At 31.4% G+C, this 27,120-nt stretch overlaps 1 protein-coding gene and 1 long non-coding RNA gene across 5 annotated transcripts in view; one reads left to right on the forward strand and one right to left on the reverse strand.

The window, feature by feature from the left end:
* LOC126892339 (zinc finger protein 239-like) overlaps positions 1-27,120 on the reverse strand; it is an 88,686-nt gene that overhangs the window by 29,729 nt on the left and 31,837 nt on the right. The window contains exons 2-3 of one of the 4 annotated variants that reach the window (XM_050661854.1): positions 25,157-25,420; positions 23,572-24,487 (exon numbers count right to left, since the gene is read on the reverse strand). The exons of 1 other annotated variant lie outside the window; for it this stretch is intronic. In XM_050661854.1, coding sequence (XP_050517811.1) covers positions 24,366-24,487; positions 25,157-25,420 — 386 coding nt within the window. In that variant the 3' untranslated portion in view covers positions 23,572-24,365. Of the gene's footprint in view, positions 1-23,571; positions 25,421-27,120 lie in introns of those variants that run through there. 2 more of the 4 variants (XM_050661853.1, XM_050661850.1) reach the window with 2 other exon arrangements.
* LOC126892340 (uncharacterized) lies at positions 13,024-25,023 on the forward strand. The gene is made up of 3 exons (XR_007700791.1): positions 13,024-13,136; positions 24,362-24,445; positions 24,947-25,023. It is a non-coding gene; the product is annotated as an uncharacterized LOC126892340 (long non-coding RNA).

Below are 27,120 nucleotides of genomic sequence, written 5' to 3' on the forward strand. Positions count from 1 at the left end.
CCCAGCTACAAGTGCATCAGTTGAACGAAGATTTTCAGTATTAAAACGCATCAAAAGTTTTACAATAAATTTTACAATTGAAGACAGACTTTCCAAGTTAGCCCTATTATCCATTGAAAAAGAGTGCATTTATTAAACAATTATCAGAAAATCCAAAATTTTACGACGATGTTATCGACAAAAAATTTGCATTGGTTGATAAGAGAATAGGACTCAAGTATAAGTAAATAAGTGTCATATTGTTGAAAGTTGTGTGTTATGGAAGGTGATTCGAAATCGGAATATAAAAACAATTTTGAATAGAACTCTTCTTTTTAAGTTTAAAGAAACCAAGCCTGGAGCAGGGACTCGACCCTGAGCAAGCAGTACAGATCGATGATAAGTCACTAGATATACGATATACTAAAGCGCTGGTTTCCTCGAAAGCGGTGCCGACACCTTACGATCGTAACGATGCGATGAATGACATCATAAAAAACTGTACCATGCAAAATAATAGCGTTGGTTTCCAAGGATGCGTTGGAAGTCACCGCAACGCAATATCGCAGTGCCGGCATATGGACTGCGGTAGCCAATGCGGCGAGAAACATTAAATTGCGGTGGTGAAGTTTGGTGATTCGTTTTCTTTATATTGTAATAACTGATAAAATAGATATATATTATGTTTTATATTATAAAGTTAACTTTATTTACATGTGTTTTTTTAGCATAATGTGTTTATATTATATATTTATTTTACAAATTATATTTGTTACCGATGATGTTGTAACTGCAATGGAACCATCCGCTACTTCAGTATTGGCGGAGCATGGCCGGAAATACTTTATAAATATATAAATTTTTCCAATAAAAATAATAATTATATAAACAGGGTGGGCCAAAGAAAACCGTCCACCTCGATATTTGGCAGTAGTTATTACATTTTAAGGAAATGCTGAAACAGGTCGATTTTTATTTTTAAATTACAATTTTTTGATATTATATTTCATACTAGTGACGTCATCTATCTGAGCGTGATGACCTAATCGATAATTTTTTTAAATGGGGATAGGGGTCGTGCGGTAGCTCATTTGAAAAGGTGTTTAATTCTCTATTCAGTAACATAAACATGAATATAATTTTTTATACAGGATGGCCAAAAAAATAATTTTTGAATTAAATTAATTGACGCAAAAAGAAGAATGTATGTAATTTATTTAACTCAAAATGCATTCTACTGATGTCAGAAAATGGGGAAAAAATGTGTATTTGGCAAATAAACAATGCTTTTCACTTTAATTAAATGTTCAAACTGCCAAGAGGTAGGTGGGAGGCTATTTGTGATTTATTAAGAAAATTAGCTTTTAAGAAAATGCCCAAACAGGTCGATTTTTATTTTTATATTGCAATTTTTTGGTCATCCACCTGAGCGTGATGACGTAATCGATGATTTTTTTTTGATATCATAGGGGTCGTGTGGGAGATTATTTGAAAGGATTTTTAATTCTCTATTCAGTAATATAAACATTAATATTGTTTATACAGGGTGACCAAAAAATAATTTTTGAATTAAATTAATTGAGGCAAAAAGAAGAATGTATGCAATTTATTTAACTCAAAATATATTGTACTGCTCTCAGAATATAGAAAAAAAAATATTTCACAAATAAACTTTTCTTTTCGCTCAAATTAAATCACAAATAGCCTCCCACCTACCTCTTGGAAGTTTGAACATTTAATTAAAGTGAAAAGCATTGTTTATTTGCCAAATAAACATTTTTTCCCCTTTTATAATTACTGAAGTTATCACCCAACTTGATTTTCAAAAATCCGAAGGTCACCTCTCAAATCTACCTCAAAACAGATCAGTCCTGGTCTATAACACATATTAAACATATTAATAATATGCTAATATAAATGGAATTGAAAATAAATAAAACAAAATGTTCACAAATATAAATAATACCTACCCTATTTTTAGAGTTAAGAAGAATTATTACATTAGTTTTATCGCATACTTTTCATTTCGTCTTTATCAGTCACAGCCTACTCTTTTCGGCACCCGGATTGAAATTTGAACCACCAAATTTTTGCAATGTTGCAAAATGGTCCACAAACACAAAATGAACCACTTTGGTAATCTCTTTTTATCAAGTTACACCTACGCAAGCGGTTTGTATTATCTACATTCCAACTGTTGCTATTTAAGTATAATCATGAATTGGTAAAATTCGCAAGTTCGCACGGTTTAGTTTATAAACAGACAAACTAAATGATTATCAGTTGTTTCTTAAAACGTGAGGTCATTTTACAATTATGCAATTTAATGTTTCCGTGACCGAAGGGTCTATATTATAAAAAAACACTTTTAAATAACGTTAACTTTACGAGATCAAATATTATACCTATTTTATCAGACAATGTAAAAAGAAACGCAGCACCACACTTCACTAGCGCAATAAATCGTCGACTGGATGTTCCTCGCCGCATCCGCTACCGCATTCGATATGCGTATGTTTAAAATTTAGTGGGATAATGCTTTTAAAGCATTTATTTTATTTTCGAATCCTGAGAAAACTAGTCCGTATTTTTGAGAAATTTAAATAAGTTAATAAGGGTGGGGGGAGGTTGGGGGTGTGTAGTTTCAGAGCAATAAAAGACGATATTTGTGTGCAAACCGTGTTCCAAATCCATTGACTCCTGAGCAGAAACTATGCCTGTTTTTAAGGTACATATTTCCATTACTATTGACTACATCAAATACAAAACAAACAGGGTGGGCCAAAGAAAACTGTCCACGTCGATATTTGGTAGCAGTTATTAGATTTTAAGGAAATGCTAGAAACAGGTAGATTTTTATTTTTAAATTACAATTTTTTGATATTATATTTCATACTAGTGACGTCATCTATCTGAGCGTGATGACGTAATCGATCATTTGTTTTAAATGGGAATAGGAGTCGTGCGATAGCTCATTTGAAAGGGTGTTTAATTCTCTATTCAGTAATATAAACATGAATATAATTTTTTATACAGGGTGGCCAAAAAATAATTTTTGAATTAACTTAATTGACGCAAAAAGAAGAACGTATGTAATATATTTAACTCAAAATGCTGTCAGAAAAGGGGAAAAAATGTTTATTTGGCAAATAAACAATGCTTTTCACTTTAATTAAATGTTCAAACTTCCAAGAGGTAGATGGGAGGCTATTTGTGATTTAATTTAAGCGAAAAGAAAAGTTTATTTGTGAAATATTTTTTTTTTCTATATTCTGAGAGCAGTACAATATATTTTGAGTTAAATAAATTGCATACATTCTTCTTTTTGCCTCAATTAATTTAATTCAAAAATTATTTTTTGGTCACCCTGTATAAACAATATTAATGTTTATATTACTGAATAGAGAATTAAAAATCCTTTCAAATAATCTCCCACACGACCCCTATGATATCAAAAAAAAATCATCGATTATTGCAATATAAAAATAAAAATCGACCTGTTTGGGCATTTTATTAAAAGCTAATTTTCTTAATAAATCACAAATAGCCTCCCACCTACCTCTTGGCAGTTTGAATATTTAATTAAAGTGAAATGCATTGTTTATTTGCCAAATACACATTTTTTCCCCATTTTCTGACATCAGTAGAATGCATTTTGAGTTAAATAAATTACATACATTCTTCTTTTTGCGTCAATTAATTTAATTGAAAAATTATTTTTTTGGCCATCCTGTATAAAAAATTATATTCATGTTTATGTTACTGAATAGAGAATTAAACACCTTTTCAAATGAGCTTCCGCACGACCCCTATTCCCATTTAAAAAATTATCGATTAGGTCATCACGCTCAGATAGATGACGTCACTAGTATGAAATATAATATCAAAAAATTGTAATTTAAAAATAAAAATCGACCTGTTTCAGCATTTCCTTAAAATGTAATAACTACTGCCAAATATCGAGGTGGACGGTTTTCTTTGGCCCACCCTGTTTATATAATTATTATTTTTATTGGAAAAATTTATATATTTATAAAGTATTTCCGGCCATGCTCCGCCAATACTGAAGTAGCGGATGGTTCCATTGCAGTTACAACATCATCGGTAACAAATATAATTTGTAAAATAAATATATAATATAAACACATTATGCTAAAAAAACACATGTAAATAAAGTTAACTTTATAATATAAAACATAATATATATCTATTTTATCAGTTATTACAATATAAAGAAAACGAATCACCAAACTTCACCACCGCAATTTAATGTTTCTCGCCGCATTGGCTACCGCAGTCCATATGCCGGCACTGCGATATTGCGTTGCGGTGACTTCCAACGCATCCTTGGAAACCAACGCTATTATTTTGCATGGTACAGTTTTTTATGATGTCATTCATCGCATCGTTACGATCGTAAGGTGTCGGCACCGCTTTCGAGGAAACCAGCGCTTAAGTCACTAGAGTCACTAACCTGCATTGATCGGGGTAGGATTTCGTTTGTGAGTCCTTGTATCCAGGACTCCCACATAATAAGCACTTTGCTGATAGAGAGCCAGGACCGCTTTATCCATTAGGCAACACAGGCAGTTGCCTAGGGCGGCACATTATGGGAGGGCGGCAAAAATACTGTACAAAAAATATTTGTATATAAAAATTATGAATCTAGGTTCTGTCATTAAAAAATATGATCTTTCAAATTACTTTACCGCAAGAAAGTCAAAAATTGTGCCCAAATAAAACATATAAAGAAATAAGAAAGAGAAATTCAATTTGACGAGGGGACCGATGATGAACTAAACTTTTCAGCTAGTGATGAGATGAAAATCCACACATTCTATGTTATAATCGACACCCTGATAAGAGACCTTAATAGACGTCTGGAATCTTGTCGACTTATTTATCAACGTTTTCGTGTTATTAACAGATTTGCCAAGATTAAGCAATGAAGAAATTATTAAAGAAGCTGAAACTCTGATACAAAATAAAGACGAACAAGATACATCATTCATACATGAATGCATTCACTTAAAGGGTCATTTGGATACCACAATAAAATCACCAATTGACATTATCTTAATATTTAAAGAAGAGTTACTGCAGTCACTGAAGGTGGATATGAGCTATCACCTCCAATTTTGTTGAACCTCCATCGATTTGCATGAAAATTGGTGAGTGGTTAGAGAATATCTCAAGGAACAAAGGCGACGTGGTGTCAACTTGCGCTTTTACTCTGGGGGACTTCTGGACTATGCGACCCCTTCTCGAGGTTAAAAATTATTTTATTAGAAATATCCCCAGAATTCGATAGAGGGACAAATTCTAAGCAAAATTTGTTACATAAAGTTATTAAAATAAATCAATACTCTTTGAGTTATTAAAGATCAAAGATTTTAATTTTTCATGAGAAAATGCATGTTTTTTACCGATTTTTCATAAATAACTCAAAAACTATAAGATTTTACAAAAAAGTATTTGATTTTTACGAAAAACTCCTTACTGGAAAAACCTTTTAATGTTAACTAAAAGTGAGTTATAGGTAACTGAATGTATAATTTTTTTCGGCGAGTACCCGAATCTAAGTATTCAAGCTTAAATAACGGGAAAATGATGCATTTTATGACATAACCTTATTAAACATTTGTCAAAGTGCTTAGAAATATCTATCAAATGAGCCAACGAACAAGTTGATAGCATTTTAAAATTTATGCACCAAATATTTTTCAAAATTTATCTTTTAAAAATTTTTCCCAAAAAGTTATTTGTTTAAATAACTCCATAACTCTTTTAAATAAATGGCCAATTAATGGCCATTAAACCACGTTGAATTTAATCTTTTAAACCCCTTACTTTTTTAAAAAATAAAAGGTTAAATGGCCCCGGTTACATGGTTATCGCAGCAAAATTTAAGCTTTAAACGATTCTATCTCGGTTATTTTTTACCTTACAGAAATAGTAAAAAGGTAGACTATTTGATACAGAAAAACTAAAATTTGATTATACATATATCACTTTTTACGTATATTGAGTATTTTTGGAGTTATTATCAAAAGAAAATGAAAATTACGATAATTTAAAAAAATCTGATTTTTTTAAATTATATATTTTTTCAAAAATATGCATTAAAAACTGGTCAAAACTGTTGAAATATATGCATTCTAATCCGGTCATTACTTATGCTAATATAAAGAAATTCTTGTAAGGATTACTATACATTTTGATTTTTGTCAAAATGGCGTATGTTTTATTTTTCACTTTTTCCTAAAAAGTTCTAAAGGGTTCTCTTATTTTCATCATGACTTGCTTAATTGTAATGCTTTAACTTCTACTGGAGCTCATTTGATAGGTACTCCGAAGTACTTTGACCAGTGCTTAGCAGGTATATTTTATAAAATGTATCGTTTTTCCGTTATTTAAGCTTGAATACTAAGATTTGAGTACTCGTCGAAAAAATATACATTCAATTACCCATAACTCACTTTGAGCTCTTTAAGTGAAGAGTGTATTCAGCTTTATTATTTTCAATTTTGGTAATAATAACTTTTTTGTAAAAGCTTACAGTTTTCGAGTTATACGTGAGAAACAGCTTTAAAACATGCATTTTTTTACGAAAAACTAGAATCTTTGATCCTTAGTAACTCAGAAACTCAGAAAGTGTTGATTTATATTAATAACTTTATATAACAAATTTTGCTTGGAATTTGTCTCTTCATCGATTTATGATATGTTTTTTTTCACCCCCACGTAAACGGGTAGTTTTCACCACCACGGTAAAAGCGCAAATGGGCATCATGTCACCATTGTTCCTTGTGGTACCTCTAACTACTCACTAATTTTCATGAAAATCCATGGAGGTTCAACGAAATCGGAGGTAAAAACCTTTAGTGACTGCACGAAGTGGATTGAAAGATATTTTCCCTAATTTTGACATTGCTTTGCACATTTATATTATTTGTGCTTCCCAGTTGCCAACGTGTCCGCTGAAAGGTCATTTTCGAAAATGTCAAGAATTAAAAATAATTTTCCATCAAGTATGAAGTATGACGCGAGAACGTGTTAACAATTTGTTGATTTTGTCAAGAACAATTTTTTTTTAAAGTCTTTTTCTTTGAAAAGACGTCTCTGATGTGATCGAACTGGAATGACAATTTTTCTATTATAGGTATATAAACATCGTAGATTAAATCTCTTTTTAGTGTATTCTTATTTAAATAAAAATTTCTGCAATTTTTTTTCGCAAAAGTGGTACATGTTTGAAGGGCGGCTACTAGAGAATTGCCTATGGGCGTCAATTGACCTAAACGCGGCCCTGTAGAGAGCCCATATAGCGCATCAGAGTGCTATCGGAGGGGAAGAGGATAGTATGAAGCATTGGGGCGGGATGGAGTGACGCCCGCTTATAAGATTAAATCCTCCTTGCCTCAATGAATTTGTATCACCCGAATCTCATTCTCAAGGCGTGTGCATGTCTCTCAGACTGGGTTAAACACTATACCTAATTTTTTGTAGTTCTTGTTTTTAGTCGATATAAGTTAACAGGTAATACATTAGGTATACACCTATTAAGTACCTAGGTATATATTTTGATCTCGACCCTCGTAAGAAAATATTTGTTAAACCCTTATTGAATCGCTTCCTCTTCCGAAAATGTCACCGCACGCCACTGGATCACAGTGATCACTTTGTTGAATATGTTCCAAATAATAAGAGAAGACGTTGTGCTGGCAATCACGCACAATCGAGCGCTGTGAGAACGTAATGCCACAAATGCAATGTAGGGTTGTGTATTCAGTGCTTTAGTGACTTGCACAAACAAAATTGAAGCTTTGTAAGTAATTTTCTTATTTTCATAATTTTTGTAAAATGATTGTGACGAATTTCTAACTGTGACCGGCCCTGCCCCTAGCAGTCAACAAACAACGGTGCCACGTCACTGACGAGTAATTTCTCCGCTAAAGCCGGACTCAAACGACTCGTGTACTTGGCGAATAATCGTCACTTGTTTATACTTGCCATGTCGCGTGAGTGGGTTACTCGTACAATTATTTGTCAGTCGTTCGTCTTCCAACTGTTGTCGGTAAAAATGACCCGAGTCAAAGGGAGCACGATTATTCGCACACTTGCGAAGTACATACTTGTCTATACTTGCAGAGGCGGTCAAACGAAATGTATAAATAATTGGCATTTACTGCGACTATTCATTTAGACCAGTGCATTTAGCACTAAAAATACCGGAATAAATCGATTTTTAAATACACCACCTAGAGATTTGCTAGTTTTGTATTGTGTTCAGGATGATGTCAGGAAAAAAGTCTACAATAGAAAAATGGGTGAAAATACCTAATTAATAATTGCTTTTTAACGTTCTTAATATGCATTAAAAAGTGCATAAACATGTCAAAATAGGCATATTAAGGGCCAAGTTTAGTTAATCGCGAGATTTTTGAGGTCGCTGAACATGACTACGCTATCAGAACCTACTCCCGGAGCACCTGGCGCCCAGGGTCACTGCTAGAACATCTGGAGGTTCGAGGGCTAACGGCCCTAAATTGATGCAATCAGTTTACTTGGAGGTTTGTGGAGTAGCTGAATACGAAAATGCCATCAGAACCGACTCCCGTAGCCCCTATTGCCCTGTGTCACTGCTGTAGCACGTGATCTTCTGGAGTTTCGAGGGATTTTGGTACCAAATTAATGTAAACGGATTATACCGGGGGTTTGGGTGCAGCTGAACACGAATACTCCATCAGAACCGACCCCCGGAGCACCTTGTGTCCGTCTAAGGCACGCCATCTTCTGGGTTTTAAGGTTTTCGGCACTGAATGCATGCAAATAGATTAAGTAGGCGGTTTTTGGGGTCGCTGAATACGAATACGCCATCAGAATCGACCCCCGACCACCTGGTACACAATGCGAAGGCATGTTATTTTCAAGAGTTTGGAGGGCTTTTGGGCATCAGGTGCAACGGGGGGTCGGTTTTGATGGCATATTTTTGTTCAGCTACCCCAAAAACTCCCGAGTAATCTGTTTGCATACATTTAGTGCCGAAAACCCTCTAAGCTCTAGATGACGTGCCTTAGCTGTGAACCTGGACACCGCAGGTGCCCGGATGGTCAGTTCTGATGGCGTATTCGTCCTCAGCGACCCAAAAACCCCCGAGTAACAAAATCTGGCCCTAAATACACTTATTTTGACATTTTTATGCACTTTTGGATGCATATCATGCACTTTAAAATACAACTATGCATTTCCAGCCATTTTTCTATTGTTGACTTTTTTACTGGTGTCATCCTGAACACAATAAAAAAAGTTGTAACTTTCTACGTGCTGTATTTAAATATCGATTTATTTTTTCCTAAATGTCCTGGTCTATTTATTAGTAATCACAGCACTGATTCATTTGTCAAGGTCGTTAAGCCAAATGTTTACGCTCGCGTACTTGTAAATTGTACATGTCGTGTGAGTGTCCTGTTTGTCAGTTTGTCATTGCAATCGCAAACTCGTATACTTTCCAAGTAGGCGAATAATTCTGTACTTGCGAAGTACACGAGTCATTTGAGGCCGGCTTAAGCCAGAATATTCCCGATGATGGGCGGAAACCTGTCTCAGGCATTCGAAATGTTCTCGAAGCAGAGCCGTATCTATATAAGTGAATGATTTTTAAGCAGCAGTTAGTTATCGACGTGGAATAATATTATTGTATTCGAATCGAGTTGTGCGCCGTGTATTTTGAAATGTATTAGTTATCGGAATTATTACAGTAGGAAAAATGAAAGAATACCCATGAACGAACATATAAAACACGCTGTATTTTCCTGTCACCGTGTCACACAAAAAATTGGCCAGCGCAAGTACATGTAATTAATGTAATAATGCAAGTACATATACATGTAATAATAATTATTACATGTACTTGCGCTGGCCAATTTTTTGTGTGACACGGTGACAGGAAAATACAGGGTGTTTTATATGTTCGTTCATGGGTATTCTTTCATTTTTCCGACTGTATGTTTAGTTAGTAAAATCATAAATTTGAGTTTGTAAATAAATTAGATGTATTAGTTTGAGTTATTTGTAACTATTTAAATAAATTAATAAGTGATGTAAAATAAAATAATATAAAGTAAGTCTTCCTTTATTTAAATTAAACTTAGTGCTAAAGAACATAAACTAAATCAGAAAAGTCAAGTCAGTTTTATAACATTATCAATAAAAATACATCTTTCGAAATATTTGTTCACTTTAGTAGTATGTATAGGGGACTACTGTGTCATATATGGTACATGCTTAGTGTGACCAACTAAAATTCAGTTGAATTCGGGACAAGCTTGAAAAAAATACTTGAAATCCGGGACTTTTCAATGAAAATCGGGCCATTTTTTATTTTTTAAATAGGTATAGGACTTTAATATCATCATTTTATTGATTATTTAACAATTTCATGTTGACAATGATATTTTTAATGGGATTAAGCCACAATTGGTTATAATGATAATAATTATATTTTTGTTAGTTTTTGACGTTTCGACATCCAATCATTCTCAAAAAAGGGAAAATTAGAAAATAAAGTGATGTGGGACTCCCATATAAATATAATCTTAGGTTAATATAAAAATGTATTTATCATTACAACCAATTGTGGCTTAATCCCATCAAAAATATAATTGCCAAACAGGCCACAAGAAAATAGCTTCAAAACATTCATATCAATCCATTCATATTCAAAATTTACCTCAACAAACAAATCGCCCAGTAAATGAACGGGAAATTCGGCGATACCGTGTAATGTTCAGGGGCAACTCCGAATTGCATGAAAATTTGGATTTAGGTTCTACTTACCCTCTACTTCAAACGTGAAACTGTGCCGTTGGTTGCTTTTACTTGGGGGGTGACAGTCACCCCTTCTCGGGGGTGAAAAAACATACGTTCAAGATAAGACCGGAAATGGATAAATTGACTGGTTTTAAGCAACTTTTGTTCTATAGAGTTTTTTACAAGTCAATACTTTTCGAGTTATTTCCCATTGAAAATGTTGATTTTTCGACAAAAAACTACGTTTTCAGACGGTTTTCCGCAAATAACTCGAAAAGTAAATATTTTATCGAAAAAAATATTCTTAGCAAAAGTGTAGCTTATAAAAACCCCAAAAAAATGGTGTATCAGTAAAGTCTATCAATCAAATAAAAACAAAGTTGTAGGTCATGAAAAATACGTTATTATTCGTCTAATTCAAAATCGAATATTTCAAGGTGAAATCATTGAAAAATTAAACACTTTTCGGGAAAAACCCATTTAAACTTTTTTAAAGTGTTTATAAAAACCTTTGTTTTAATTGTTAACAAAAGTTTTAGCATTAAACATAAGCGAGTTACGCTCAAAATAAAGCAGACCCTCTTTTATTTTTTGTAAAAATTATGAAAATCTCGCCGTGTTTAGCTCCCCAAATGAAATTAATCGCTACCGCTTTACAAACAATTTACTTACTATTTTTTATATGATCTGTCAGTATCACCGGTTTAAAGTGTTTATTTTTGAAAGGGTTATAATTGAGAAAGCTTGAATGGGTCACTAATCACGAGTGTATGCAAATTTTGAACAGCCATATCTTAACCAATTTTTGTCTTACGGAGAAACAAAATGAAATTAGCATATTTATAATAGCAAAACCTACATTTTTTTACTCTTTAAGATTTTTCTTATCACTAATACTTTTTAAGTTATTTTGAAAAAATTAAATTTTTCAAAAATTTTTAGAAAATTTTTTTTTACTATAAAACCAAATGTTTTTAAAAATAAGCACTTCAAACCAATCAAACTTACAGATCCTATAAACAATACACATACAGTTAAATAGATGGTAAAGCCAAACGATTAATTTCATTTGGGGTGCTAAATAGGGGGAGGTTTTCACGATTTTTTTTTACCAAAAAAAAGGGGCCAACTTTTTTTTTCAGTGTAACTCGTTTATTTTTGATGCTGTAAACTTTTGTAAAAAAACAAATAATAAGCTTTTTTTTTCGATACTTTAAAAATTTTAATAAGGTTTTCCCGAAAAACGCTTCTTTCTTCGGTGATTTCACGTTGAGTTATTCGGTTTGGAATTAGACGAATAAGAACGTATTTTTCATGAGCTACAACTTTGCTTCTACTCAATTTGTAGACTTAACTGGTACACCATTTTTTTCGTTTTTTTATAGGCTACACTTTTGCTAAAAATATTTTTTCGATAAAATATTTACTTTTTGAGTTATTTGGGAAAAACGGTCTGAAAACGTAGTTTTTTTGTCAAAAAACCAACATTTTAAATCGCGAATAACTCAAAAAGTATTGACTTACGTAAAAAACTTTATAGAACAAAGGGTGCTTAAAATAAGTCAGTTTATCCATTTCCGGCCTTATTTTAAACATGCCTTTTTCACCCCCCGAGAAGGGATAAATCTCACCCCTTAAGTAAAAGCAACCAACGGCACAAATTCAACTTTGAAGTGGAGGGTAAGTAGAACCTAAATCCAAATTTTCATGCAATTCGGAGTTGCCCCTGGAAATTACACTCCAAAACGGTCATTTATTGGGCTAAAAAAATGATGTATTCTTGCAATGTAATTCTTTACATTGCTTATTTTTATTGTCGATTTTTTCTCGTCCCAACAATTTAATTTGATGTGAATTCTTAAAAGAATAACGAAAAAAATAATAGAATTTTACCAAAAAGTTGAAAATTCGGATGGCCCGGAAGCCTTTTCCGGGACGCCGGGACACGACTTCGTAATTCGGGCCATGTCCTGGATTTTTCGGGCTAGTTGGTCACATACATGCTGTAATATTGTTATTACCCTACGGGTATTTAAAATATTAGTTATTTACAATATTTGGACACCCCTATAATAGAAAAAATTAAAAACTACAGCAAATTCCAAAAGTTTAAAATTCAGTATTTAATGGGTTAACACAAATTTCACACTTGTATTGTCTTTTTCCAGTCTTGTATTGTCTTTCTCCAGTGTGCACTCTCAAATGTGTTTTGAAATTACACGCTTGGCTAAACCGCTTTAGACAAATTTCACACTTGTGAGGTTTTTATCCAGTATGCGTTCTCAAATGTCTTTTCAAATTACTTGCTTCAGAACACTGCTTGAAACAAATTTCACACTTGTACGGTTTTTCTCCAGTGTGTATTCTCAAATGATTTTGCAAACTTTCTTCTACACTAAATTGTTTAAAACAAAATTCACACTTGTACGGTTTTTCTCCAGTGTGCACTCTCAAATGTGTTTGGAATTACTGTAGTGACTAAATTCCTTAAAACAAATTTCGCACTTATAAGGTTTTTCACCAATGTGCACTCTCAAATGTGTTTTGAAATTACACGCTTGGCTAAACCACTTTAAACAAATTTCACACTTGTGAGGTTTTTATCCAGTATGCGTTCTCAAATGTCTTTTCAAATTACTTGCTTCAAACACTGCTTGAAACAAATTTCACACTTGTACGGTTTTTCTCCAGTGTGTATTCTCAAATGATTTTGCAAACTTCCTTCTACACTAAATTGTTTAAAACAAAATTCACACTTGTATGGTTTTTCTCCAGTGTGCACTCTCAAATGTGTTTTGAAATTACTGTAGTGACTAAATTCCTTAAAACAAATTTCACACTTATAAGGTTTTTCACCAGTGTGCACTCTCAAATGTGTTTTGAAATTACACGCTTGGCTAAACCGCTTTAAACAAATTTCACACTTGTGAGGTTTTTATCCAGTATGCGTTCTCAAATGTCTTTTCAAATTACTTGCTTCAGAACACACCGATGTGAAGTTATCCATAGATTCCATCCATAGATTTTTTTTTCAAAATATCGCAAAAATACTGGGACAATAGTACTACCAAGCAAGTATATTATTAAATTAAAGGAAACCAATAGTAAAACTTATACTTAATATAAAATTTTATATTAAAACCAATTTTCCACACTTTGCAGTTCATATTCTCAAAAAGCGAAGAAATACACTTTTTATTTTGGATTTTAATTTTCTTTATGAAATAATGCTTATTAATAAACAACATATCCAAAAATTGGGGAGGAGTGTTTTCACTTAACAGAAAAAATAAATTTTAAAGATTGTACGTGTGTGATTCTTATAGACGAGACACATGTCGTAGTTAATCACCTCAAAAACGGAGAAATACACTTTTTATTTTGGATTTTAATTTTTTTTAAGAAAGTATGCTTATTAATAAACAACATATCCAAAAATTGAGGAGGAGTGTTTTCACTTAAGAAAAAAAATAATTTTTAAAGATTGTACGTTTGTGATTCTTATAGACGAGACACATGTCGTAGTTAATCACCTCAAAAACGGAGAAATACACTTTTTATTTTGGATTTTAATTTTTTTTAAGAAAGTATGCTTATTAATAAACAACATATCCAAAAATTGAGGAGGAGTGTTTTCACTTAAGAAAAAAAAATAATTTTTAAAGATTGTACGTTTGTGATTCTTATGGACGAGACATGTCGTAGTTAATCACCTCAAAAACGGAGAATACACTTTTTATTTTGGATTTTAATTTTTTTTAAGAAAGTATGCTTATTAATAAATAACATATTCAAAAATTGAGGAGGAGTGTTTTCACTTAACAGAAAAAATAAATTTTAAAGATTGTATGTGTGCGATTCTTATGGAGGAAACATGTCTTAGTTAATCACCGCAAAAACGGAGAATACAGTTTTTATTTTGGATTTTAATTTTTTTTAAGAAAGTATGCTTATTAATAAACAACATATCCAAAAATTGAGGAGGAGTGTTTTCACTTAAGAAAAAAAATAATTTTTAAAGTTTGTACGTGTGTGATTCTTATAGACGAGACACATGTCGTAGTTAATCACCTCAAAAACGGAGAAATACACTTTTTATTTTGGATTTTAATTTTTTTTTAAGAAAGTATGCTTATTAATAAACAACATATCCAAAAATTGAGGAGGAGTGTTTTCACTTAAGAAAAAAAATAATTTTTAAAGATTGTACGTTTGTGATTCTTATGGACGAGACATGTCGTAGTTAATCACCTCAAAAACGGAGAATACACTTTTTATTTTGGATTTTAATTTTTTTTAAGAAAGTATGCTTATTAATAAATAACATATCCAAAAATTGAGGAGGAGTGTTTTCACTTAACAGAAAAAATAAATTTTAAAGATTGTATGTGTGCGATTCTTATGGAGGAAACATGTCTTAGTTAATCACCGCAAAAACGGAGAATACACTTTTTATTTTGGATTTTAATTTTTTTTAAGAAAGTATGCTTATTAATAAACAACATATCCAAAAATTGAGGAGGAGTGTTTTCACTTAAGAAAAAAAAATAATTTTTAAAGTTTGTACGTGTGTGATTCTTATAGACGAGACACATGTCGTAGTTAATCACCTCAAAAACGGAGAAATACACTTTTTATTTTGGATTTTAATTTTTTTAAGAAAGTATGCTTATTAATAAACAACATATCCAAAAATTGAGGAGGAGTGTTTTCACTTAAGAAAAAAAATAATTTTTAAAGATTGTACGTTTGTGATTCTTATGGACGAGACATGTCGTAGTTAATCACCTCAAAAACGGAGAATACACTTTTTATTTTGTGTTTTAATTTTTTTTAAGAAAGTATGCTTATTAATAAATAACATATCCAAAAATTGAGGAGGAGTGTTTTCACTTAACAGAAAAAATAAATTTTAAAGATTGTATGTGTGCGATTCTTATGGAGGAAACATGTCTTTGTTAAACACCGCAAAAACGGAGAATACACTTTTTATTTTGGATTTTAATTTTTTTTAAGAAAGTATGCTTATTAGTAAACAATATATCCAAAAATTGAGGAGGAGTGTTTTCACTTAAGAAAAAAAATAATTTTTAAAGTTTGTACGTGTGTGATTCTTATAGACGAGACACATGTCGTAGTTAATCACCTCAAAAACGGAGAAATACACTTTTTATTTTGGATTTTAATTTTTTTTAAGAAAGTACGCTTATTAATAAACAACATATCCAAAAATTATTGTTTTAATTAGTGTTAAGGGTTTCCTGTTTAAACGGGGCTGCCAGACGTGAACTGAACCCTTAGTCGCACCCCATTCGATTTTTTAGGAAAAACGAAATTTCAAAGCAAAAACCCAGACCTGTTTTATTTGTAATTTTATACATAGGAGCATGACGATGTTATTTTATTTTGTTGTATACACTGACGGTGAGAAAATCGCTTACATTTTTTGCACTCTTTTTCGCAATTACTTTTTCCACAATGCACACTTTTTCTAGTTATATTTTCGGTTGTTGTAATAATAAGGTACTCTAAATATTTTCTGTATAGTTTCGGATTAAAATTTTTATCAACTAAAATTTTTTTTATATTAGTTTCGCAATAATACAGTGTGAACACACCACAATTCCAAGAATCTGTTTGAACTGGATGCATGTTATTAAAACTAAAAGTGAAATCTGCAGCAACATTATCGCCCGTATTTGTACACATTGACATTATTCTATAAAAGTAATATTTTCCTTTTTTACTGTTATTACCACGTGGATCATAAAACTCTGCAGATTTGTTGCACGTATCGATTTTCATCACCATCCAATGGTTTAGTACAAGTATTGGAAAGAACAAAATCTGACTATTTATTGACCATTTTTCCAGTCCTCTTAGTATTTTCTCAACCGTGTAACTGAAGAAAATTTTTATGTGATTTTTGCTATTTCGAAAAATGTTTAAAACATAATCCACGAGAAAATTGTCCAACCACATGTCTGTACAGTTTTGTTTACTTGCCGCTAGGTAAGAAAAACTGGTATAGAACAATAACTCGTCGTTAAACTTTGTTATTGCGTAATCGCCATTTGCATAACAGGGGTAAATAAAATCATGTGTTTTTATATAGTATTCGTGGTCTGTTTCTTTGATATTTGGAGTTTTTTGACTGTTTACATTTTCTATTATTGCCTTGGTGTTCTCAAAATATTTCTTAATTAATTTTTGTTTAAAATAAGTGTGCATGCTTTTCTTTCTTTTACACCACGTTTCTTCTATTTTATTTTGCTTCTCATTTCCTTTTTTTTAAATTTTAGTACGTAACTTGGAAGCGCATCTAATTCTTTTTATTTTATATTTATGTTCTCTATATTGGCTTAAAACGTAGTGACGTACCTTCCGTACAAAACGTGAACATTTTAAATGTAAATTATTATTTAATATATTATTTTTTAATAACCCAAAGTAGTTTTCTACGGGAGCGTTGCTTGTTCTGCCATGAAAAATTCCACTCCATAATGGTAAGAATGGAATATAGTGCTGGATAAAGTAAGACCCAAATTCTGGGTTATAAAACGGATTTTCTGTTTCAGTATTATTTAAGTTCTCATGTCCTTCTAGAACCGCGTCAAACATATTTTTAAAGTATATATAAAATAAGTTGTTTGAATAAAAGGCAGAACTTGAAGGCAGCGTATTATTGTTGTAAAAATATGATAAATTGTCATCACTGATTTTACTCTCAGCAATAATTTCTGAGTTAGTAATTTTGTATGATGTTAGTACTGACAGTAATTTATTTGTTATCATCTTAGTTTCTTGGGTAATTTGAGGACTTGCCAAAAGATAGAAAAAACAGTTTAGCACTGTTTCAATGTCATTAAAGGAAATTATATTAAATAAAGTAGCAATAATTTCTTTTATTAAAGATTTTGTATCGGAAGCAGATTTTAAAAAGTATGTGTTGATGTCACGAGAGACTAGTTTTATCATGTGTGCACAGCAGAGTTTAATAATTATTATTTTACTTAAATCGACTGTTTTATCTGTAACTGACCTATACAATAGTTTACAGTAGTCTTGTAACGTTAATAAATTCCAAGCTTCGCAAATTGAATTTAAAATTGCCACACTAAAATCACTGGTTGCTACTTTAAATGCAGGCCAGTGTACATTATTTCTTAAACAATAATGTCTATATTCATTTAACCATGATGAAATGTTTCCAATATCATGGCTATTAGTTACCATTTCCAAAAGAGGTACAATTTTTTTTGTATTTAACTGAGCAACACCGGCATAATATAGTATTCTCTTTGAATCTGCAAAAGGTTTTCTAACGACTGAACCAGTTGCGTCTATATGTATTGAAGATACATTAAACCTATTATTATTTTTAACAAAATATAACTGTTCCCTACTTAATGTGCACACCCTAAATGTATAAGGAATATAATTTTTATTTTCTTTTTGCATTTGAATTATGTCGGTAAGATCATCCCTTAATCTATCATTTCTGGCATTAGCCTCAGATTTAACTTTCCTGTATACTACATCACTCTTAATCATATTTAAATTTTTAGAGTGTTCTACTCCATAGCAGCAGTTATTAATATCATCATTTCTGATGTTGAAAGCTGTGTTTGGCAGTAATCGGTCACCAAGTAATATTCTTTCAACTCCTCGAACTTGGGATGTCAATTGACTACCGTGAAAAAAATTAATAGAATTACTGTATACATGGGCATTTAGGCTTGAACTTATTTTACAAATGATTTTAAATTTTTTACAATCGGGTTGTGAGCAATAACCGTAAATAATAATTTTACCTTTTAGATAATTGCAACCCTTGATGCATAAAATACAAATATTATTTACTTTCTTAAAGTTTTCTCTTATTGTAAAACTGTATAATTTTGGCTTAAATTTTTTTGATTTTTTATCATATATTGTAGAAAACTCTTGCTTATTTAACAAAAATGTTCCTTCAAACACTGAACAAGTAGAGTTAACTATTAATGTGTTGGGATGTATATTTCGTGAACTTACGGGAATTAATAATGCTTCGCGTTGTGTTTGGTGTATGTTATAAAATTTCTTGATCTCTGGATCGATAATATTGTTATCATGAGAAATATTTAAAGTTTTATCCATAGTAACAGATTTATCCAAACAAGAAATGTCTGCTATATCAAAATTTGCCAATGGTGTTTGTGACAAATTGTTTGTGTTTGTCTCGGAGGGGGCATTAACGGTAGTTTCAAAAAAGGACATATTGTTAAATACTTCAGGATGTACATCAAACGAATTATTTAAATCGACATTATTAATTAGATCCTCACTAGAAAAAGTTATATTATTATTATTATAAATATCCACTACTTCGTTTTTTTGTTGTTGTATAAGACACGAATATGTTTTGTAAAAGTTTGAATTCGTGTTGGAACATTTTTTAAATATTTTTAGTCTATTCAGAGGGGAATCTGCACCACACAAATTTAAAGCTGCCTCGGCTATTAGACTGTCTGACGTTCTACACCTTAAAAGTTTATGCAAAGAAACGTTTTTTGAGTAAAAATATTCACTTAAGGCAATATCAAAACTGTTATTCATTTTTACAACCCTTGCTTTTAACACACAAGACAGTAAAATAAACTTTGCTCTACCAAGCGATAGAAAACACAACTACAATGTTTAAAAAATTAAAAAAAAAACAGTATATTCACTACAAACTTTGTCCGATAAAATGTTCACTACTAAAAAATTAGAATGCTATGTCTACCAGAATTTATAAATTTACTGACAAACACATATTTTGAAGAAACTCAGTCCCCACTAAACAAAATAAAGGCTTATGCACTTTCTCTTTTTGGGTTTTTCTAAAGTTGATTATTAGTAATTTCATGTACCCTATATACCGGCCTTGAGTTTTCCAAATTTTCCGTTTTTACCTGCCCCGATAATAACGACCCAGTCCCAGAAGCATACTTTTGTCTATTGAATCATAGAGTAATAATTGTCTATTGTATCGTAAAGTAATATTTTAAAAAAGTTTGCTCTTCATAGTTAATTTTAAATCAATTAGTACCTTCATCATTCCTGTCATCTAAGTTTAAAATAATAATAGTAGATATGGGCATTACAATTTTTTATATATCATATCATACCTTACCTAAAAAAATGTGCAGGTAAATTTAAAAAGGAATTTGTTTTAATATCAAATTAATGGTAAATAAAGACATTCCAATTTCTTTATTTATCCTATAGCAAATATTGTTCTGAATGTTTTTCTTTGTTATTATTTTTTTATTTATTAATTTTATTATTATCTTTATTATTTTTCTGAATGTACTCGCTTCGGCGGTACATATACAAATAAAGAATATTTTTCAATTTTATGTGGTATTATTCCCAAAAAACTTTGTATTAATATCAAAACTTAAAAAAAACCTGTCTGCCCGTAATCGGACTTTCGAGCATCTTCAATATATTAAATATAAAAAGAACGGTAGATGTAGGCATTTAAATTTTTTTATGTATGATACCTATAGCATACCTTTATCTAAACACATGTGGACGAACAGTCATTAAAAATGCAACATTAAACTCGTTCAATCCGTAGTTTTTTTGTAAATGTTGATCTGAAAGGTAGTTTTAAGGGTCGAAAATTTGAAATGTATCCCAAATCTATATTCGATAAGATAAACAAATAATTATTACACATATTTAAACATGATGTACATCTTTAATAAATAATGCATAAATCTGTAGTTTTTAATCTTCTGTCAGAGAGGGTAGTTGTTCTTACCCCTTAAAAGCAAAAAGCACATATATAAGATAATAATTTATAACTTTTGAAGACGAAAGTCAAATAAGCTCCTTGTCGAATTTCATAAAAATCAATGCGGTACTTTAGAAGGCTGCAGTTATAAAAATTTTTACCCTAAACACTGGACTGACTGGGATGTGAGGTTCAGAGCCAAGTGGAGTATTACCATAGGAAGGAGATCCTAATTCTTTTGATTGGTGTGATCTAGGACGACTTGAACTTTATTTTTCTATAATAAGTCACTTTACACTACACATAAACTAACGTAAATACTAAGTACAGACACTACAGTGACAAAACTGATTATAAAAAAATTGCGAAAGTAAAGAAATAAATTTAATAAGATGGACTAAACGCCCGAGAAAAGCACCTGACTGTCGCGAAGATTCCGTACAACAACAGAGTTTAAAACTAAATAAAAGTATTCTATCAGAGATTTTATAGGTTTTCGAACAATTATTGTTATTAGCAGAAACATGTTAAATCCCTTAATCCTATGGGTTGGAAAGTTACAAAAGTACTGTTCAAAAACTAATCTCTTAAAATAAAGAGTGATTAATAACAAACTACCTGGGCGGTTAAAGCTAGGTGTAGGAATATATTTAATCAGCTACAATATGAATACAATGCCCCTCTAAAAGTAGGATTAGACTATGGCATTTGTCATTTATTTAAATTCATTTCAAAAATGCAGAAAACTAAAATTTGAATAAGTAATAAATAACCAAGATTTTCTTTAAGCTGATCAATACTTTCAAAAGAAATCGGTTTTGTCATTTCTCAAAAATGGTATTATACCGGCAGATTGCATACAAGCTTAGGTAAATTCTTTTATGAGTAATAATAATTATTCAATAAGAGTTTAACAGCTAATGGTACAATGGTTGGGTAAATCATAATTCACAAGAATACTAGTCAAATAAAAATAAAGGGAGTGTTTCCCACACTAAAAATATTATTAATCATCACATTAATATCCAAAAAACCAATAAATAAGTTTTATAAGCTTAGATAGTTTAAAAAAAAATTCAAAAAAAGTTTTATAAAACAATTAAAAAAGTTACTTAGTAATGAGTTAACTCCATTACGACGTCTGTGAAAATTTCAATAAAATCCGTTGAAATCAGAGGTGTTGCACTTTTTATTCAAAGTACTTAGTATATATGCCAACATGCAAATTTTTTAACTATAAACGCTCTTTAATTTTTGAATATCTAATAAATAAAAAAAATAAAACAATCTTTCTCAATTTTTGGATATGTTATTTATTAATGGTTTAATTTCTTTCATAAGAAAAATTAAAATCAAAAATAAAAAGTGTATTCTCCGTTTTTGAGGTGATTAACTACGACATGTGTCTCGTCTATAAGAATCACACACGTACAAAATTTAAAAATTATTTTTTTTCTTAAGTGAAAACACTCCTCCTCAATTTTTGGATATGTTGTTTATTAATAAGCATACTTTCTTAAAAAAAATTAAAATCCAAAATAAAAAGTGTATTCTCCGTTTTTGCGGTGTTTAACAAAGACATGTTTCCTCCATAAGAATCGCACACATAGAATCTTTAAAATTTATTTTTTCTGTTAAGTGAAAACACTCCTCCTCAATTTTTGGATATGTTGTTTATTAATAAGCATACTTTCTTAAAAAAAATTAAAATCCAAAATAAAAAGTGTATTCTCCGTTTTTGAGGTGATTAACTACGACATGTGTCTCGTCTATAAGAATCACACACGTACAAACTTTAAAAATTATTTTTTTTCTTAAGTGAAAACACTCCTCCTAATTTTTGGATACGTTGTTTATTAATAAGCATACTTTCTTAAAAAAAATTAAAATCCAAAATAAAAAGTGTATTCTCCGTTTTTGCGGTGTTTAACAAAGACATGTTTCCTCCATAAGAATCGCACACATAGAATCTTTAAAATTTATTTTTTCTGTTAAGTGAAAACACTCCTCCTCAATTTTTGGATATGTTGTTTATTAATAAGCATACTTTCTTAAAAAAAATTAAAATCCAAAATAAAAAGTGTATTCTCCGTTTTTGAGGTGATTAACTACGACATGTCTCGTCCATAAGAATCACAAACGTACAATCTTTAAAAATTATTTTTTTTCTTAAGTGAAAACACTCCTCCTCAATTTTTGGATATGTTGTTTATTAATAAGCATACTTTCTTAAAAAAAATTAAAATTCAAAATAAAAAGTGTATTTCTCCGTTTTTGAGGTGATTAACTACGACATGTGTCTCGTCTATAAGAATCACACACGTACAATCTTTAAAAATTATTTTTTTTCTTAAGTGAAAACACTCCTCCTCAATTTTTGGATATGTTGTTTATTAATAAGCATGCTTTATGAAAAAAAATTAAAATTCAAAATAAAAAGTGTATTTCTCCGTTTTTGAGGTGATTAACTACGACATGTGTCTCGTCTATAAGAATCACACACGTACAATCTTTAAAAATTATTTTTTTTCTTAAGTGAAAACACTCCTCCTCAATTTTTGGATATGTTGTTTATTAATAAGCATGCTTTATGAAAAAAAATTAAAATCCAAAATAAAAAGTGTATTTCTCCGTTTTTGAGGTGATTAACTACGACATGTCTCGTCCATAAGAATCACAAACGTACAATCTTTAAAAATTATTTTTTTTCTTAAGTGAAAACACTCCTTCTCAATTTTTGGATATGTTGTTTATTAATAAGCATACTTTCTTAAAAAAATTAAAATCCAAAATAAAAAGTGTATTCTCCGTTTTTGCGGTGATTAACTAAGACATGTTTCCTCCATAAGAATCGCACACATACAATCTTTAAAATTTATTTTTTCTGTTAAGTGAAAACACTCCTCCTCAATTTTTGGATATGTTGTTTATTAATAAGCATTATTTCATAAAGAAAATTAAAATCCAAAATAAAAAGTGTATTTCTTCGCTTTTTGAGAATATGAACTGCAAAGTGTGGAAAATTGGTTTTAATATAAAATTTTATATTAAGTATAAGTTTTACTATTGGTTTCCTTTAATTTAATAATATACTTGCTTGGTAGTACTATTGTCCCAGTATTTTTGCGATATTTTGAAAAAAAAATCTATGGATGGAATCTATGGATAACTTCACATCGGTTCAGAACACTGCTTGAAACAAATTTCACACTTGTACGGTTTTTCTCCAGTGTGTATTCTCAAATGATTTTGCAAACTTTCTTCTACACTAAATTGTTTAAAACAAAATTCACACTTGTACGGTTTTTCTCCAGTGTGCACTCTCAAATGTGTTTGGAATTACTGTAGTGACTAAATTCCTTAAAACAAATTTCGCACTTATAAGGTTTTTCACCAATGTGCACTCTCAAATGTGTTTTGAAATTACACGCTTGGCTAAACCACTTTAAACAAATTTCACACTTGTGAGGTTTTTATCCAGTATGCGTTCTCAAATGTCTTTTCAAATTACTTGCTTCAAACACTGCTTGAAACAAATTTCACACTTGTACGGTTTTTCTCCAGTGTGTATTCTCAAATGATTTTGCAAACTTCCTTCTACACTAAATTGTTTAAAACAAAATTCACACTTGTATGGTTTTTCTCCAGTGTGCACTCTCAAATGTGTTTTGAAATTACTGTAGTGACTAAATTCCTTAAAACAAATTTCACACTTATAAGGTTTTTCACCAGTGTGCACTCTCAAATGTGTTTTGAAATTACACGCTTGGCTAAACCGCTTTAAACAAATTTCACACTTGTGAGGTTTTTATCCAGTATGCGTTCTCAAATGTCTTTTCAAATTACTTGCTTCAGAACACTGCTTGAAACAAATTTCACACTTGTGAGGTTTTTCTCCAGTGTGCGTTCTCAAATGTCTTTTCAAATCACCTGTAGTAATAAACTGCTTAAAACAAGTTTCACACTTGTATGGTTTTTCTCCAGTGTGCACTCTCAAATGTGTTTTTAAATGACTGTAGTGACTAAATTGCTTAAAACAAATTTCACACTTATAAGGTTTTTCACCAGTGTGCACTCTCAAATGTGTTTTCAAATGACTTGCTCGACTAAATTGCTTAAAACAAATCTCGCACTTGTAATTTTCTCCCGTATGCACTCTCAAATGTGTTTTCAAATCACCTGCTTGAGTAAACTGCTTCAAACAAATTTCACACTTGTAAGGTTTCTCTCCAGTGTGCGTTCTCAAATGTCTTTTCAAATCACCTGTAGTAATAAACTGCTTGAAACAAGTTTCACACCTATACGGTTTTTCCCCGGTGTGCACTCTCAAATGTACTTTCAAGCTACTTGTTGTAGTACACTTCTTAAAACAAATTTCACACTTGTGAGGTTTTTCTCCAGTGTGCGTTCTCAAATGTCTTTTCAAATCACCTGTAGTAATAAACTGCTTGAAACAAGTTTCACACCTATACGGTTTTTCCCCGGTGTGCACTCTCAAATGTACTTTCAAGCTACTTGTTGTAGTACACTTCTTAAAACAAATTTCACACTTGTGAAGTTTTTCTCCAGTGTGCGTTCTCAAATGTTTTTTCAAATCACCTGTAGTAATAAACTGCTTGAAACAAGTTTCACACCTATACGGTTTTTCCCCAGTGTGTATTCTCATATGCCGTTTCAAATTACTTGCGTCAGAACACTGCTTGAAACAAATTTCACATTTGTAAGGTATTTTTCCAGTCGTGGCTTTCATATTTTTTCTTAATGTTTTTGATTCAGTCTGTCCACTCATATCATTTCCTTTGTAAGATGAATCTTCGATGAGTTTCTCCATAACTGGCACTTTCTTTCCATCTTGCAGACAGCCTAAAATAAAAAACCAACAATAATATAAATATTCTATAGTCTAGGCGCCAGAGGGGTCACCGTGTCCTTTTCAATACTGATGGACAAACTCAACGGTTTCTTATGGATTTTTGGATGCAGAGGGTGGATTTCGATCCGAGTGGTCAAAAAATTGTTATAAACAATTTAATTGTTTATAAATTATTTATAAGGCGCTGGCTCATAAACTAAGAGATAAAAAATAATGTTTCAAATAAAATTTGTTCGTTAATAAAAAACCAAGAAAAACACGTTTACTAAACTTAAATCCAACAATTAGAACTCAATATATTATAAAATTAGTGGACAGTGCAAAATGCAAATTGCAAACTAAGTATTTTTTGAAGATTTATCGATCGTAACTCAGCTTCTGCGCATGGAAATGAGCCCCAGAAAGTTTCTTAAATTACTTTATCTTCGTTTGTTTTAAAGTTATATCCGTTTGAATTTATAATTTTCTTTAAAAAATTGTACATTAATTTGTTTATAAGGGTTTTAAGTAAATTTAAGCTGTAAACATTTATACTTTAATTAGCAATAATGATAGAAGAACTCAAAAGGAAAAATTTGAGCTTATGAAAATGTTCGTAAGTTTATTTTTGGTCAAGATATCGATATTTTAAAGGCGCGCTATGAGGCGCAAGATCGGAAAACAGTCGTAACTCGGCTTCTACGCATCGATCGTATCGATCGTAACTCGGCTTCTACGCATGCAAATGAGCCAATATGTGATATCCATATAAAAATGGATCGAGTTATTTTGCAGAATCATCATTGCATATAAAACGAGCATTTATGTACAGTAATCCCTCTTCAACCGCGGGGGTTACGTTCCGAAGAGAAAGGTGTGGTTGGTGAAACCGTGGTTGGCGAGGGATCCACGATCCAAATAAGAATGTGACATAATCCCAATTTGGATACGTATGTACATATATTTGTATGTACATAGAAAGAAATATGATGAAATTGCATATCTGTGAAATAGTATTATTATATCAATATATATAATATAAGATTAAGATGGTTTGGTCATGTTCAACGTCGAGACGTTAACCACCCAATACGAAGAATAGCTGAAGTGCAGATTCCTGGAAGGAGTAGGAGAGGAAGACCAAAGAAGACCTGGGGGGAGACGATAAGGCAGGACATGTTGGTAAAGGGGATTAACATTGATATGGCCCAAGATAGAATTGTGTGGAGAAATGCAATTAGGGAAGCCGACCCCGCATAGGGATAAGGCAAAGAGAATGATGAGTATTATTATATCAATAAAAATAAAGACGCTGAGATCAGCGTCTAATTCGCAGGTATTTTATATGCGCGCACCACACTCTCGGCGAAGTTACTTCGCCAAAGTTGTCCGAAGTACCTCACTACACACTCGTTCTACTTCGCGAGGAACACATTCAAGTGGTGCGATACCGACAAAGATCCCTTTGACTCGGACACTCGAGACAGACAGAGAACGGAAGTAGAACGAAGCGAGGCAAATTGCACAAGGTGGCCATCTACACTCTCGTACTTCTTGAACCTCGATTGACTTCGGCGAGAGTGTAGACGGCGTTTTAAACCTTCCGAATTATAAACTAATTGCCATAGTCTTACTACTAATAACAAGCGCCAGAGGCGTATCATGAGTAATTTAACGCGACTGGTCAAATTTTAAAAAATATATAAAAATA

Source organism: Diabrotica virgifera, chromosome 9 (assembly GCF_917563875.1).
Source record: "Diabrotica virgifera virgifera chromosome 9, PGI_DIABVI_V3a".
In the NCBI taxonomy this organism is placed as follows: Eukaryota; Metazoa; Arthropoda; class Insecta; order Coleoptera; family Chrysomelidae; genus Diabrotica; species Diabrotica virgifera.